At 32.2% G+C, this 17,464-nt stretch overlaps 1 protein-coding gene across 16 annotated transcripts in view; it reads right to left on the bottom strand.

Annotated features, from left to right (window-relative positions):
* Pcdh15 (protocadherin related 15) overlaps positions 1–17,464 on the bottom strand; it is a 746,672-nt gene that overhangs the window by 105,386 nt on the left and 623,822 nt on the right. For all 16 annotated transcript variants that reach the window (XM_071610757.1, XM_071610756.1, XM_071610753.1 and 13 more), the window contains 2 exons: positions 2,840–2,949; positions 1,461–1,601 (listed from right to left, as the gene is read on the bottom strand). In XM_071610757.1, coding sequence (XP_071466858.1) covers positions 1,461–1,601; positions 2,840–2,949 — 251 coding nt within the window. The remainder of the gene's footprint in view (positions 1–1,460; positions 1,602–2,839; positions 2,950–17,464) is intronic.

Here is a 17,464-nt window from a genome sequence, read left to right as displayed (position 1 = left end):
TCACACCTCTATGCATACAAAGGCACATACAAATATACATGTGTACTTTAGGTAAACTTTCATTAGCCTTACAATTATATTTAAATTACAGTAATGGGAGCTAGTTTTGTTATATTTAACTATAAGAACTTCCTATATCTCTATTCCTAAAAATCACAGGTTTTTCTCAAGAAATGCTACATTCTGCAACCTAAATATTCAGCAAAATTTTTTTCTAAATCTTTTCAACTATTTCAAAGAAACATTACAAAATTTTCAACTAATCTTTTCCATTTATTTGTATGTGCAATGTTATATAATTTAGAGCTACCCTAACATTTTGTCAACTTGTTTAAACAATTCAATTTACAAGCTGAAGCATCCTCTGTATTTATATAAAAAAATACTGCAGTTTAATGATTTTAAAGCTTAAAAAATGTGGTCTGTTATTTTGAAGGAATTTAATTCTGCCAGTATGCATTCTGACTGAAAACAGTTTGAATCCTTTAATTTCAAAGACACATTGTATATATAATCTGATTTTTTTCAAATGATCAGACAGTACTTTCACAAGCAACTATACAGTTCCTTCCACTTGTTCAATAAATAAGGTTTATAATAAATAAAAAGAATTACCTTTATCCAATTATTTGCAACATCTTTTAAATTTTGTGTCAGTGCCTTTCACAAATGGACTTTCACTTGGTTTACTGTGTGGGTCAACTATATTTCACTGAAATGTTGAGAAAAGATTTTAGCTTCAAAAAGAAGTCTTAAACTCCAACTCTTCATTTACTGTCATTTTTTTTTAAGTTCCACTGAAACTTTCTTGTGTTTGCAAGATGGGGTTATAATTTTTTCATTTTATAGAGATGGGTGTGGATTAAATATGATGTTATATGTAATTTGTGATTATTGTTAGTTACCGATTTAAAAATGTTTTTCCCTCTACTTTAAGGAAATATGTAAGTACAAGAAGCCACCTGGTGGGGCTGGGGTTGTGGCTCAGTCATGGAGCTCTTCCCTAGTATGTGTGAGGCACTGGGTTCGATTCTTAGCACCACATATAAGTAAATAAAAGAAAGGTTCATTGACAACTAAAAAATATTAAAAAAAAGAAGCCACATGGTTCAGGCAATGTCTAGTAAATACACATTCATTATAGTTTATGTCTTATATGCTTATCCAGGGTCTCTCCAATGAATTAAGAAAAAGGTTTATTATATACTGATAATAATGGTATTTTAACAATATCACATACATAGTTTGACAACAGTATTTTACTGCCTTGACATTTCAAGAGTATGAAACCTCTCACAGAATTGCCATATACCAGCTATTAAAATGAATGATAATCATTTCCAGGTATTAATGATATTCCTTTGTTCTCCACTGAGAAATTTGTTTACATATATATTTAACTAGAATATCAGCAGAAACACTATAAAATTCTTGTCAAGCTCTTAAGTAATATAACTCACTTTTTGAAGGAACTCGGAGATTGGCGAGGACCACTTCCAGGGAATCGGCTTGGACTCGAAGCACATAACTTGTTCTTGTTTCATAATCCAGGGGGGCATTCACATAGATGACACCTGTGATGTTATTGATTCCAAACTTATCTAGAATTTAAAATACAGTTACTAGTCATTTCCTTCGCATTTGCAAGGGAATAATTCTCTTTAAAAGAGAGTATGGTTTCAAGAACACTTAATTGTAGCAATTATAAAGTGTGAAGTATGAAAGTGATAAGGCACCAGCTTTGGAAACTATATTCCAGCCCTGGAAATAATAGACATCAGTATTTCCCCAAATGATACCTTGAAATTATAATTAATTATGTGTGTTGTTTTGAGATTCTTCTGGATATCAACGCTTCTGTGGTCTTTATGCTTGAAAAGTGGCGTATAATACGCTACTCACCACCACAGGTTCAGATGGTCTTCTACAATAGTAAAACATTTTAGATACGTCTTTTAAAAAACCCATTTAATTTTGCTTCACCAAATATTTTCTGGTTTTCCTAATAACTATACTTTCAATAATTTAATGGATCTTACTCTATGGATTAGTGGTCTGCTAAGAACTTCTTAAAGAACAAATGGTTTATTTAATTGTAGGTTATATTTTCAAATTACTTATGATTCTAATTATCTTAAATATTTTCATCTGATTTCTATATTTTATAAATGTGTATATATGCAAATATATAAATATATTTTTTAAAGTGAAAAACACAGAACATTTTTCAGTTTATAATGCTGCACCTTTTGGATTCTCCATATCCTTTCCTCACTTTTCTCTGTATCATTTATGACCATCTAAAATATTACATATTTATACATTTGATAATTTTTATTATCCATCACCTCTCATTGGACTGTTAAATCCTATGAGTGTAGGGATCTATTTTGTTTACTGTTCTATCCCTAGAGGCTGAAAGAAAAATTATTCCATAATAGATGTATAATAAATATTTGTTGAATGAAATAACAAATGAATTAAATGTAAAACAGTAACTGTGAGGGATAGATGATAATAAATAGAATCATATTGCTATCTTCAAGGAAAAAAAACAGATGGAAGTAGAGAGGAAAAGTGTTGTAACCAATTGAAGGACTACAGCTTTAGTTAGATGCTGGAAGTCCAATAAATAAATTAAAAAATAAATAAATAGGAAGCTCATTTTTTATCTAGGCGGGAGGCATAATGGCATCATATTGGCAAAAAAAAAACAAGAAATGCAATGAGGAAAGTAAGATGTTGAGCACTGGCTGTAGGGGCAACAGTGTCTAGTAATAGTGAGTCACTGGCAATTTCATTGGTTTATTGTGAAAACACAAGCTAAAAATCAACTCACCTTCTTCATTTCCTGAAACAATGGAGTACACAATACTTTGATTGATGGCTGCAGCAGAAATTACACCAACTGTGGTCCCCCTGGCTGCAAGTTCACTTACTGGAGGAGGTCTGTAAATTTAGAGATAGCAATTTATTTATTTTAAGATTATTTTTTAAAGTCACTTTAGGTTCACAGAAAAATTGAGGGGAACTTAAAAGATTCCCCCCATATACCTTCTGCTCCTACATGTACATAGCCTCCTCCATTAACGTCATCCCATGTTACAGTGCTACTTTTGAGACAGTTGATGAAACTGGATTACATGTCATATCCACCTCAAATCAATAGTTTACTTATGTTTTAATTTTGGTGTTACATATTCTGTGGTTTGGACAAGTGTTTAATGAACAATATTCACCATTATAGTATCATACAAAGAAATTTTACTGCCCTAAATATTCTTGGCACTTCACCTATTTGTTCAGTCCCTAACAAACACTTATCTTTTTTGTAGGTCCAGTTTTGCCTTCTCCAGAAACGTTATAGAGAAATGGACTCATAAAGTATGGAGGCTTTACAATTGAAATCATACTATACAGCCACTATTCAGATTCATAATATGCACCTAACCTTCTTCTTCATTTTTTTCATGGCTTGCTACCTCATTTATTTTACAGCTGAATAATATTATATGAACTAGAAGCACTGAAGTTTATTTCCATATATGAAGAAGCCTTTGTTGCTTCCATGTTTTGACAATTGAGAATAAAGGTGCTATAAATATCAGTTTACAGGGTTTGTATGGCCATAAATTTTCAACCTCTTTGGGTAAACACAGAGGAGTATGACTTCTGGATCATATGGTAAGATTTGGTTTAGTTTTAAAGAAACTGACCAAGTAGATATACAGATTTTTGTTCTTTTCATTAATGAGAATTCCTGTTGCTCCTTATTCTTACCAACATTTGTTGTTGTCAGTGTTCAAGATTATGGCCATTCTAAGAGATGTGTAGAAGTATCTATTTATTTGGAATGATAAGAGTTTTGATTTTAATAATAGAGTATGTGTAATATTATACATGTGCAAGTTTATTTGAGTAATACCACTATCTGGTGCTTCAGAGAAAATACCATATTAAAACTTCAAATCTAAAAATGATGTTCAAAATTATGCAAATGATCCTGGTTAGAATGCCTTATAATATATAATATTTTAATTAAAATAAAGCATAATATTATTCTATTATCTGCCATATTACATACAAAATTATTTTCAATTTCCAAAGTAACTTCTGGACTGAAACCAATAGTTACATGCATTTGCTAACTCAAATTTTTGAAATAAAATGTTGCTCTTGTGTTCATATTTAAGCATATGGGCTTCATATAATTTTTTTCTTATCCTAATCCTGATCTACTATAAATTTTTAACTATATCAAAGTATTTGAATGGGTAGCATAACAAAATTCACATTTCATTTTAATTCACTTATTTTGCTTAACTGTAGACATATTATTTCTCTAGTAATTTGGTATCTATATGACTTCAAAAATATTCATTAATACCTTACTTCATTTTCAAAATATGATTTTATAAATTGGTTATCATAAGTAGGCTATCATAACTATCTTCATAAATTTATACCAAGCAATCATTCTCTATACACAATAATTTAATGTCATCCATTTTTGATAGATTTAAAAAAGGATTAAGCATAGGTCCTAGCAACATTTCTTCATCTTTTTTTCTATTCCAGTTACTATAGTCCATCTGATTTCTGTAAGATTAACCTCTGGCCTCAATCTTTTTTTATATGACAGTGGAATGCATTACAATTCTTATTACACATATAAAGCACAATTTTTCATATCTCTGATTGTATACAGTATATTCACACCAATTCATGTCTTTATACCTCTACTTTGGAAAATAATGATCATCACATTCCACCATCATTAATAACCCCATGCCCCTCCCTTCCCTTCCAACCCATCTGCTCTATGTAGAGTTCCTCTATTTCTCCCATGCTCCTTCTCCCTATCCCACTATGAATCAGCCTCCTTATGTCAAAGAAAATATTAGGCATTGGTTTTTTGGGATTGGCTAACTTCACTTAGCATTATCTCTCTAACTGCATCCATTTAACTGCAAATGCTATGATTTTATTCTGTTTTATTGCTGAGTAATATTCCATTGTGTATATATACAACATTTTTTTCTATCCATTTATCTTTTGAAGGGCATCTAGGTTGGTCCCACAGTTTAGCTATTGTGAATTGTGCTGCTATAAACATTGACTCATAGTGGGATAGGGCATGGGAGCATGGGAGGAATAGAGGAACTCTAGATAGGGCAGAGGGGTTGGAGGGGGAGGGAGGGGGCATGGTGTTATTAATGATGGTGGAATGTGATGATCATTACTATCTAAAGTACATGTATGAAGACACGAATTGGTGTGAATATACTATGCATACAACCATAGATATTAAAAATTGTGCTCTATATATGTAATAAGAATTGTAATGCATTATGCTGTCATATATATATTAAAATTTTTATATAAAAAAGAAATTGGATGTAAGAAAACTTTTTGAAATCAGATGGGTTATAGTCATAGATTGGAAAATTTTTGAAAAACTGAATTTCTTTTTTGAGGAAGTATATATTACTTGCCTATTTTGTTAGTGAGATGAGCTAAGTTTGATACATTCTATAGTTAACCTCTTTTTTAGTCTTAATAATATATATACAAATATTTATACATATATATAAGATGACTGCTAATAATCTTTTATCTTTTTTTTTTAATTTTTTTTTTTTTTTAATTATCGGCGGACACAACATCTTTGTTTGTATGTGGTGCTGAGGATCGAACCTGGGCCGCACGCATGCCAGGCGAGCGCACTACCGCTTGAGCCACATCCCCAGCCCAATCTTTTATCTTTAACATAAAATTTCCATCTCATTTTTCAAATATTAAAAATAATATTTTGTGTTCATTTTTTTATCCTAACTTCAAAATGACGATGAAAATATTATCATGGGGTGAAGAAACTGGCATAATTTAGAAGGCATTTAAATCCTATGCATACCACTAAGAGCATTTAAATTTCTATTTGTTAGTGAATGTTTAAAACAGATTTATTTCTAGACAAAATATCTTCTCATTAACCTTTGTCTTAATTGTTGCAGCACACTTCTTTTTATGAGAATAAAAACATACTATAAAAACGCAATTTTCTCCTAGCTAGAATTAAATGAACCTCTCTGATAATGAACATTAGATTGCAAAATCTCAATTCTTTTCTATTTATTGCCAGGAAGACCTATTTTATTATTGTTTTATGCCCTGGAAAGTATCACTTACATTATTGGGCAAATTACATACTCTACTTGGAGTCACATATAATTTGAATGTAAAACGAAGGAGTTGGTGTAAATCAGGGCTATAAGGTCAGATGAACAGAGAAGGTAGAATCAAAACCAAATGAAATAATGTGGGCTGGGTATAAATGAATAGGGAGAATGAAACTAAGGAATGGGACACTGCATAAGCACTATGCAATAATTGAAGCCCAGTGTGATCTTTCCAACTGACAAAGGATATTTAAGTATTTTATATGAATTTTATGAACTATCAAATTTTGGTAATTAATAGACATTTACTTTTTAAAGCATCATGGAACAAAATTTGTTTTATAGGCTGGTAGTTTTTTTTTTAAAATAAATGTATCTACTAACACGTTTTCAGTTCTACCATTTTTTTTGACTGATAGAATGTGATTTATCATTCTTTCTTTTCTTTCCAGTGAGTATGATCAAAATCTATTGTTTAATTTCAGAAGAAATAATTATGGCCAAATAAGGAGTTTCTCAGAAGACTTAAAAAACAAATACTTCACTATTAATTCATATCCCTGCAATACATTCATTTATAGCATGTAATGTATCAGTAGCCCTCTTCTAATTTAACTGTTTTTTTTTAAATTTTAATTCGTTATATATGACAGCAAAATGCATTACAATTCATATTACACATATAGAACACAATTTTTCATATCTTCGGCTGTACACAAAGTAGAGTCACACCATTCATCTCTGCATATGTGTACTTAAAGTGATGTCCATCTCATTCCACTGTCTTTTCCTGCCCCCATAACCTCTCTTTTCCCCTCCTTCTGGGAGGATTAGATGAATTCTAATTTAACTTTTTAACGCTTGACTCAAAATGAAAAGTTACTGGGTCTCTGAAATTCAAGAATACCAATTTTCAAAACTAAATTTATTGTTGGTAAGACTCACAAAAAGTACACAAAATTAAAGAAGCACTCGAAACAGGGTTCATATGTACTCATTGAATTGGAATAAGATTTAGTTTATGGAATGTTTTGTCTTCTATTTATATAAGATTAAAACATCACAAAAAGTAAAATAAAAAAATAAAAAATTATAAAAAATAATTTTTAATTGTGAAAAATAAGAGAACTATACTGCCAAAGATTCAATATATCAAGTAAGTGGTATACCAAAGTAAACTGTATGTATTTAACAGATATGGATATCCAATACTAGAAAGACCAATGGTTTCAGGCCTTCAGGAAGGACCTTCATTATAAGGTCTTTCATGAGAGATGCTCTAAATTGGGTGTGATGGCCATGTGCCCAGGAATATCTTGAAGAGAAACATTTCTAACTCCCTAATGGCAACTCTGAATTTTATTGGCTATTTTAAACCAAGTTGACAGTTTTTCACAAAAATTCTAAAATCACCTTAATTAATTCTTACAGACAAGCTTAAATAATATTTTTATTATAAAACAAACTATGATAGAAACTAATTTTAAATTTGGTTATCTTGTTCATATTACTATTTGCATTGTATCGGACTCTCTAAATTTCTATGTAAAACAGCCATACATTTTTTTAATTAATAGGCATTATTTTTGTTTTTGTTATTGAGAAAAATATTAGATAATGATAGTTTCATAATGCCTAGCATTTAACTATTTATACATCCTTCCAGAAAACCTTGATAGCTACTGAATTATTTTTTATTTCCTTTTTATTATCATTTATATTTTAAATGACAATTAAAAGCACAGGTATTTATGTTGTACAGCATATGAAATATATACATTGTGTAGTGACAAAATTAAATTAGTTAATATAGGGATAATTTCACATATTTACTTCTGGTGAGAATACTTAAAATCTACTCTAAGTAATTTTCAGGCATATAATGCCTTATCATAAACTATAAGTCACCATATTGTACAAAGGATCTCTTTAACTTACTTCTCCTGAGTAAAATTTTGTATCTCTTGACTAAAATCACTCAATCCTCCCTCACCATCCAGTCCCTGATAACAATCACACCTTTATGATCTTATGAGTTCAACATTTTTTAGGTTCCATGTATAAATGAGATTATGCCGTATTTCTTTCCATGTCTGTACTATTTCATCTAACATAACATATTCCAGGATTATCTTTGTTGCAAATGGCAGGGTTTCTGTGTATTTTAGGGCTGAACAACATTCCACTGTATATGCCATTTGATTTCTCCATTAATCCATTAATGGGAACTTAGGTTGATTCATCTCTTGGCTACTGTGAATTATGCTCCAATTAAAAGGGTGTGAAGATATCCCTCAACTAATAGTCCAATTATAAAATGGACAAAGGACTTGAATAAATATTCTAAGACAAAATATAAATGGTATGCGACAAATATCATACAATAAATAATTGTAGAAAAAATACTTACTAACATGAACTTGGCAAAGACATGCAAATTAAAACAGCAATGAACCACCACCTCTTACCTATTAGCATAGCTACTGACAAACAATGCTTCATATAACTTGTTCCACGTGGATGTGTTCTGTCTTACCAGGGTCATTTAGCCCAGGATGCAATGGATAGAAGTCAAGGGACAACTAAGGTGTCATAGTGATGCTCTTTGCAGTCCTCCAGGAAATGGAAGTCCTCCCTTGGGATTAGTTATTAATGAATCTGCCACAGACTAAGCTAAAAATCTACTATTTTTTTCTCTATTTTTGTACTTATTTTATTTTTAAATACATGATAGTGGAATGGATTACAATTCTTATTACATATATAGAGCACAATTTTTCATATCTCTATATATAAAGTATGTTCACATCAATTCATGTCTTTATACATGTAGTTTGGATAATGGTGTCTATCACATTCCACCGTCATTGATAACCCCTGCCCCCTCCTTTCCCCTCCCACCTGTCTGCCCTATCTAGAGTTCTTCTGTTCCTCCCATGTTCCCCCTCCCTACACCATTATGCATCAGTCACCTTACATAAGAGAAAACATTCAGCATTTGTTTTTTGGGGATTGGCTAACTTCACTTAGCATTATTTTCTCCAAAGCCATCCATTTACCTGAAAATGGATGGCTTTTTATTCTCTTTTATTGCTGAGTAATAATCCATTGTGTATATATGCCACATTTTTTAATCCATTCATCTACTGAGGGGCATCTAGTTTGGTTCCACAGTTTAGCTATTGTGAATTGTGCTGCTATAAACATTGATGTGGCTTTGTCCCTGTAGTATGCTGTTTTTAAGTACTTTGAGTATAGACTGAGGACAGGGAAATCTGGGTCAAATGGTGGTTTCATTCCCAGTTTTCCAAGAAATCTCCATACTGCTTTCTATATTGTCTGTAATGCTTTATATTAGACAAAGGCGCCAAAAACATTCATTGGAGAAAAGATAGCCTCTTCAACAAATGGTGCTGGGAAAACTAGAAATCCATATGCAACAAAATGAAATTAAACCCCTATCTCTTACCATGCACTAAACTCAACTCAAAGTGGATCAAGGACCTAGGAATTAAACCAGAGAGAGACTCTGCATCTAATAGAACAAAAAGTAGGCCCTAATCTTCATCAAGTGGGATTAGGCCCCAACTTCCTTAATAAGACTCCTATAGCACAAGAATTAAAACCAAGAATCAATAAATGGGATGGAGTCAAACTAAAAAGTTTCTTCTCAGCAAAAGAAACAATCTGTAAGGTGAATAGAGAGCCTACATCTTGGGAGCAAATTTTTACCCCTCATACATCAGATAGAGCACTAATCTCTAGGGTATATAAAAAACTCAAAAAGCTAAGCGCCAAAAAATCAAATATCCCAATGAATAAATGGGCCAAGGACATGAACAGATACTTCTTAGAAGAGGATATACAATCAATGAACAAACATATGAAAAAATGTTCATCATCTCTCGCAATTAGAGAAATGCAAATCAAAACTACTCTAAGATACCATCTCACTCCAGTAAGAATGGCAGCTATTATGAAGACAAACAACAATAAATGTTGGTGAGGACATGGGGAAAAAGGCACACCCATACATTGCTGGTGGGACTGCAAATTGGTGCAGCCAATATGGAAAATCTACTATTTTTCATACTACTCCTTCTCTTTTCCTGAACCTCTTGCAATGTCTGTTCACTGTCACTATATTCTTGCATTTTCCAGAATGCCATGCAGTTGGAATCACACAGTCTCTTCAGACTAACTTCTTTCCTTATCAGTGTTTACATAAATTTTCTTCATGTTTTTATGACATGATATCTCATTTTGCTGTATTGCTGAATAATATTATGTTGTATGTACACATCACATACAGCCGGATTTTAGTAAGAAAATTCACCAAAATTAATCAAAACCTCTTGTTTTAAAATACGTCTTTGTCAATAAATGCATAAACCAGAAAAAATCAACTGCTTTATAATTTATAAGCAAAATATTTCAATTTTCTTTTGAAGACATAAATTGCTCTTGTTTAACATTTCAAATTATTATTGAAAACACAGATTTAAAAAATCTATTTCAATTAAATACACTTAAATATATCTGACTCATCTAATGACTATACTAAAATAACAGAATTTACATTGTCCAAATGTTAGACCCAGATTTACAGTATAAACATAGATAAAACAATTATTATACAATTTAGAGCCTACATTTATTATTGTGCTCAAGGAGTAAAAATAAAAGTAAATGTTATACATGTTGCATAAAGCTCCTAATTATTTTAAATGCCATGCAGTTTAGGATATAAAAGTGTTTGTAAATAGATACTATAAAATTTCACTGGGATTCAATCTGGCTCTATTGTTTTCTTTCTACAGAGAGACAAATCTAATTTATTTTGACATGTTTAAATTCAATATATTTGCAAATCAGTACCAATTAAGAAACTGTTTTTATATCTACTATGAGGGAATTTAATGAAAATGAGAAAAAAAATAAACACCCACTGGAACTCTTATTATTTGTAACCTTGGAGTAATTGCATCAGGGTGATCTAATTCAATATATCTAACTAAAAAAAAAAAGTTTTAAAAAGTGATAAATTGGGAGGCTGAGACCAGCTTTATCAGAATTTCTAGGATGAATTGTAGATTAGAAAATTAATAAAAAACCAAGTGTTTATATGCTGTTTTTTACATTTTTTCCCTAAGTGTGTTCACTATTAAGAGTTTTACTTTTATTCAGATCCATAAAGCATCCTCTTTTTAAACACATGACATCAGAAATCTAAATAATTTCTTAAACCATTCTAAAAGTAAAACTCTTATCTGTGGGGGTCTGTATCTATGTTTTACTTTATTACTATTCTCATTTCTTGAGTTATTTGAATCCATCATAGTCAATGTCTCTCAAACTGTCAGAATGTGCTAAAGAAATATCTTGAAATTTTCAAAATGTAATGCTAAAAAAGATCTGATTTCAGAGGCCCATTAGGTCAGGCTCAGGAATATGATCTGCACCAAGTGGCTAGATGGTAAAGAGAGTAGGGGGTTTGAAAATCACACTGGTAAAGAAAAATGGGCTTCCTTTCTCTGTTGTCTTTTCCTCCTTCCTATGTCCTCTCTAACTTCCAACTCTCTGAGTGGCTTGCTTTAGTCTTTAAGCTTACAGCCATGGATGATCTTCCAAAACCTAGAGCTAACCAGATAGTGCTGCTTCTGATTCTCATAGATTGCAGTTCTGCCATTTATTAGCTTTGTGACCTAATTGCTTGGCTTCTCTTATTTTACTTCTTTTTCTGTTAAGTGGAGACCATACTTATTTCAGAAGTTTGCTGATTGTACTAAAGGACATTATATGTACAAAAATAAAACTTTTCCTTATGCTGAACACAAATATGGCTATTAACATCATTATTTTATAATTTCTGCTTCTGGAAGAGTAGCTTGAAGATAAAATTATATGTGTACTTTTTTCTTCTAAACAGTAGGAACACACAAAAAATAAAGTGACTATTTTAATGAGCTAATACTGTAAAATATGTCTTATGCACTGTGATTTTCCCTTTATAGATCTCAGCATACATCAATTGTACATACAAGACAAAGATAATATTTTCCTTTTCTATTTTTATAGTTTTAAATCCATAGATAATTTTTGGCTTCATTCATATACAACTACCATGGGATGATTCTGATAACTATAGTGGGCATTGAAAGTTAAAAACAATAAAAATAAATCACCAAAATCCAATAGTTTTACTCACATAAGCTTACACTTTCATTCATAAATTCTTTACTGAACATGTGCTGTGTCCCTATGATGGATGAGACAATGCAGATACAAAGACCTGAGAGAGGAAGTGGACCCTAGGTCCAGGGAGGTTAGGGCCTTGCCAACAAACCAGTTACAAAAACTCTCAGGGTAAAATTTAGTAAGTGCATTAATATCAGACTCCTAATGAGAAAGATTATATGTTAACTTCCTAAGGACCTAGCTGTAAATAGAATTAGGGGGCTACAACTTTTGAGGGAATGAGTAGGCCAAGGATGTTCATAATTGAATGACTGATATACTTACTAAAACGGGCTATGTTGTGGGTCTCTATATACCTAGCGGTGAACTCTGAGAAAACAATTTTGTACTTTAGTTAATTTAATTATATAGTGGGAGCTCTTTTCTCTTTTATGGATGAATTTGTATAGTTGGTCTTTTCTAAAGACAGTTAATACATTTTCAAACCAGTCACTTAATGTTTTTATTTATTAATTTAATAAAGTTTATGCTTCTAGATAAGAAACATAAAAATCATCAATCACTATGGGATCTTAAAGTATATTAGTGTAATCATACAAATAATATTACAATATAAAAAATAAATCTAGATTTAGCATCTGATATTTCTATTCATTCTGCATAAACTACTGAATATACTTCCTCAAAAAACACAATAGTTGGGCTGGGGATGTGGCTCAAGTAGTAGCGTGCTCGCCTGGCATATGTGGGGCGTTGGGTTTGATCCTCAGCACCACATAAAAATAAAATAAAGATGTTGTGTCCACCGAAAATTAAAAAATAAATATTAAAAAATTCTCTCTCTCTCTCTCTTTAAAAAAAACAACAACACAATAGTCATTCAAGAGTCATGAGAATTTTTGAAAAATTAGAAAAAAAAACGTTTTTTCCTAAATTGTTCATAGCCTAGGAAGATTGTGAATGTTTACAATTATGGCATTTAGGAAAAAATATATATCATATAATCAGTATATATTATATAATATAATATATATAATATAATCAGTACTCAATACCTTAAAGTAGACAAATTCATCACTACTTGAGGAAGTTGAGGTACTTAATTTTCTTCTATATTGTTATTAATGAAGTTACAATTAACATATGATGCTTAGATGTAAATTTTATTATAATTAAGGTAACCATAAACAAATTTCTTCCCTTGTATAATCACTTGCTTTTTAAGCCAATGACAATTATGCCATGAAAATAATAATTTTCAACATTTCTTTAAATTATTAAAATAATAAAATAACTTCAAGCTTAATTAAAATAAAGAATATGCCCTAATACATACCTGTGCAGAGATTTTTGTTTTTGAAATTTTGCTACTAAATAATACAACTATACCATCTCACTCTGTTCTTTCATCCACACTGTGTTCATATTTGTTAAACTTAAAAAACATATTCAAAAATCCTGAGGAATTCGCTTTAACAAGAAATCTTCCCAACAAATATGCTAATTTGTAATTTTGAAATTTTTAGGTTCCAAGTGTCCATTTACTAAAAAACAGATTCATTATTCTTAGTATGTCTGATTAATAACTTGTTTTTCTTTTTCTTTTTCTGCCAACTACTTGGTGTACTGAGAAATTAAAATAAATAAATAAGTTAACAATCTAAAACTTCCTCATCCCTGAAATTCATTTTTAATTGTGACTACAGATGTTATAAAATTAGAAATAATGTACCAAAACTTGAATAGATTTTTTTAAGTCCCATCATTTTTATGTCATCATTTTAGTATACCATTTACTTCCACAGAAATTTAACACATTTTACTTTCCTGATATATTTATTCAGGTTAGAAGGTATTGGCATGTTATGTGAATTAAAAATACAAAGTTTTCTTTGCTGTTTCTCCCCTTAAGAACTGCAGTTTGTTTTTCCTTCCCTTGTATCTAATCCCTGCCATGAACTTGTCCAACAAAACAAGCTGATAGTGACATTGTTGCTCTCATGAAAATAAGACTTTGTAACTTGCTTTTGCATGTTGTATAGGTGCTCTGATATTGCATGTGAAGAATATGAGAACAGTCTCTTTTTATTATTTAAAAAAAAAAAAAAAACACTTTGGGGAAAGCTCAACTCCTCTAGTCGATCTAGCCTAAGGAGAGTGCCCAGCTGAGATTAGACCATGCAACTCACAGGAGTATCAAAATACATAAATTGTTTTTGTCTTGAGTCACTAAGTTCTGATACAGATAACAGAAATTGTTTCTTGAGAGTAGACTGTTGCCATAGCAAAATATGAAAATATATGGCCCTTGTTGTGAACTGGCTGGCAAGCAGTGGCTGGAAAATGAGCAGTGAGGCTGGAGAAAGGGAGAACCATCTGTTAGAGGAAGCTGTAAAGTTGATGAGAAAATAGTTGATCAGGGCTAGAAAATGACAATTCTTGCTTAGTAGTTGTGAACCAATTAGCAAAATTGTCACAGTAACCCTAACCCTAACCCTAACCCTAACCCTAACCCTAACCCTAACCCTAACCCTTATGAACTAGTGAATTTGGGGATGTTCTTAAGGGAGTTTCTAAAAGGGTCTACTGATTCCTTCTAGTGAATTTTTTTTTCTTTGGTACCAGAAATTGAGCCTAGGGGTACTTAACCACTCAGCAACACTCCCTTCCCCTATTTATGTTTTATTTTGAGATGAGATCTCCCTTAGTCTCTTAGGGCCTCAGTAAGTTGCTGAGGTTGGCTTTGAACTTGTGATCCTCCTGCCCCAGCCTCCCTAGCCACTGGAATTATAGGCGTGCACCACTGCGCCTGAACCTTCTAGTGACTTTTGATGATATATATTAAAAAGGAGAGGGGAGACAAGAACAGTATGTTATGGTTCTGCTGTTCCATCATTGTGATTTATGTAAATATCTTGTGTAGTTCACAGATACTTGAATCAAGAGGAACAGCACCCAAAGAACCTTGCCCACATTTGGACTTGACTTAAATGTGATATGATTCTGAATTCAAGACTGATTTTTTTAATGGAATAAAACTATTGGAGATCCTAAAGGCCCAAATGCTTGTTTTTCTGTATATTTATTTGTTTGTTTATTTTTTGGTACCTGGGATTGAACCAAGGGGTGCTTTTCCAATGAACCACATGCCTTGCCCTTGTAAAAAAAAAAAAAATCTAGAGACAGTGTCTTGCTAAGTTTCTCAGGTCCTTGGTAACATGATGAGGCTGGCTTTGAACTCACAAAACTCTTGCAAATGTTTCCCTAGTAGCTAGGATTACAGGCATGTGCCAAGAAGCCCAGCTGTTGCTTTGCATATGGCAGAAATGTAAATAACTGAGGACAGAAGATAGACTGTGGTGAATATTTTGAACCCATTATACAACATACATATGCATCAAAAGATCACATAGTATCCTGTAAGTATGTTTAATTTTTTATGCCAGTTAAAAACATTGTTACAAATATTTCTGTTCATCCTATCAGGAAGGAGAATTTACTTTGCTTCTATTTGAACTTAGGGTGGTCCTGTGTGTTGCTTTGATCAAAATAATTTGGGGTATGTGTGTGGTGGGAGTTTTAGACTGGGGGAAGATTGTGTGACTTTCAGCCTTGAACTCTGAGCCCCAAGGCTTCTACTCAGTCCTGAGTAGAAGGTAAAATCACCCAGTCTACCTTTCTTATGGATGGAAGATTAAGGGTACAGAGAGAAACCCAGTCACTTTCTCAAATCGGAACCACCATCCCATTCACAAGATAAGTATATAGGGACCAAGATAATTTTTAATGTTTTCTCAGCTCCATTACAATTTAAGAAGGTTTCTTCAGCCCCTTTGAGAGGTAAACATAAAAAAAAAGTTCTTTCTAGGTTTATAATTGAGCAATGGCTTTGTCAGTAAGCTGTAGGTCATCCCTTTGGTTTCTCTGGAAGTGTAGGGAAATAACTCTGATGGATTCCTTGCTCCAAGTAGAAAAATCACCTCCAGTCATGAAGATAGGAGGTCATTTGCCTTTTTTCCTTTGAGGTAAGAAAATTAGCAAAGGTGGATGGCCTCCTTTCCCTTCTTAATACTCCCCAGTCATTTGTTTCAGCTGAGTTAAGAATAGCTTTGGTCTCTCTCTCTCTCTCTCTAATTGGAATGACCTTTAGTAAATTCTTCTTTGAGGTTTAAATCCGCACCAGGAATACTCAGCCAACTCATGAAATTCTAAAACATAGAAATTTATCGTTTTACATCATTGGGTTTAGAAGGTAATTTATACGGCAATAAGTAACTGATACACATACAGAAAAAGAAATCTCCATTGAATAAGACACAATTCCCAAACATCAAGTCAGTAGGTCACCAAGCAGTTACAAGTTACCTGTCATGAGTCCAGTACTGTATTTAGAGATACCAATGACCATATGGTTCTGTTTATCAATGGTAGTCCTTGCCCATCACTCTAGACAGAGTGTTTACTCTCCAAATGCCTTGCTTCGGCTGATAAATCATAGAATGTTAACTATCCTAGACCATATGGATATAGTAAGAATACTAGTGCTCTCCCTTAAGAAATATACAATCCATTAGGTGAGAGAAAGCATATACATAATCAGAATTCTGTTTTTAATCATTCATTGTTTGACATTAGCATAGTAATTTCTGCTTTCTCTGCAATTGTTTGCATGTCTTCTCCTATCATTCTTTCAATGCATGCAATTTTTGTTTCAATATATTGTTTAATGATATAGAAAGAAAAGTTTAAAAGATATAAAATGCAGTATTATAAGATCAATTAAATGGCATTGCAGTTTAGAATTGAGGAGATCGGAGATGAAGGACTTCACCATTGTAAACTGGTGATAAAAATGTCATGAGCTGGGCATGGTGGTGCACACCTGTAATCCCAGCAGCTCAGGAGGCTGAGGCAGAAGGATCAGGAGTTCAAAACCAGCCTCAGCAAAATCAAGGTACTAAGCAAGTCAGTGAGACCCTGTCTCTAAATAAAAAGGCCTGGGAATGTGGCTCAGTGCTTGAGTGCCCCTGAGTTCAATCCCTAGTACCCTCAATTCTCCAAAAAAAAAATCATGATTGTGAATCAAC

Source organism: Marmota flaviventris, chromosome 4, assembly GCF_047511675.1.
Source record: "Marmota flaviventris isolate mMarFla1 chromosome 4, mMarFla1.hap1, whole genome shotgun sequence".
Taxonomy (NCBI): domain Eukaryota; kingdom Metazoa; phylum Chordata; class Mammalia; order Rodentia; family Sciuridae; genus Marmota; species Marmota flaviventris.
Note: the sequence above shows the minus strand (reverse complement) of the source record. Positions and strands in the feature narration are given on the sequence as shown.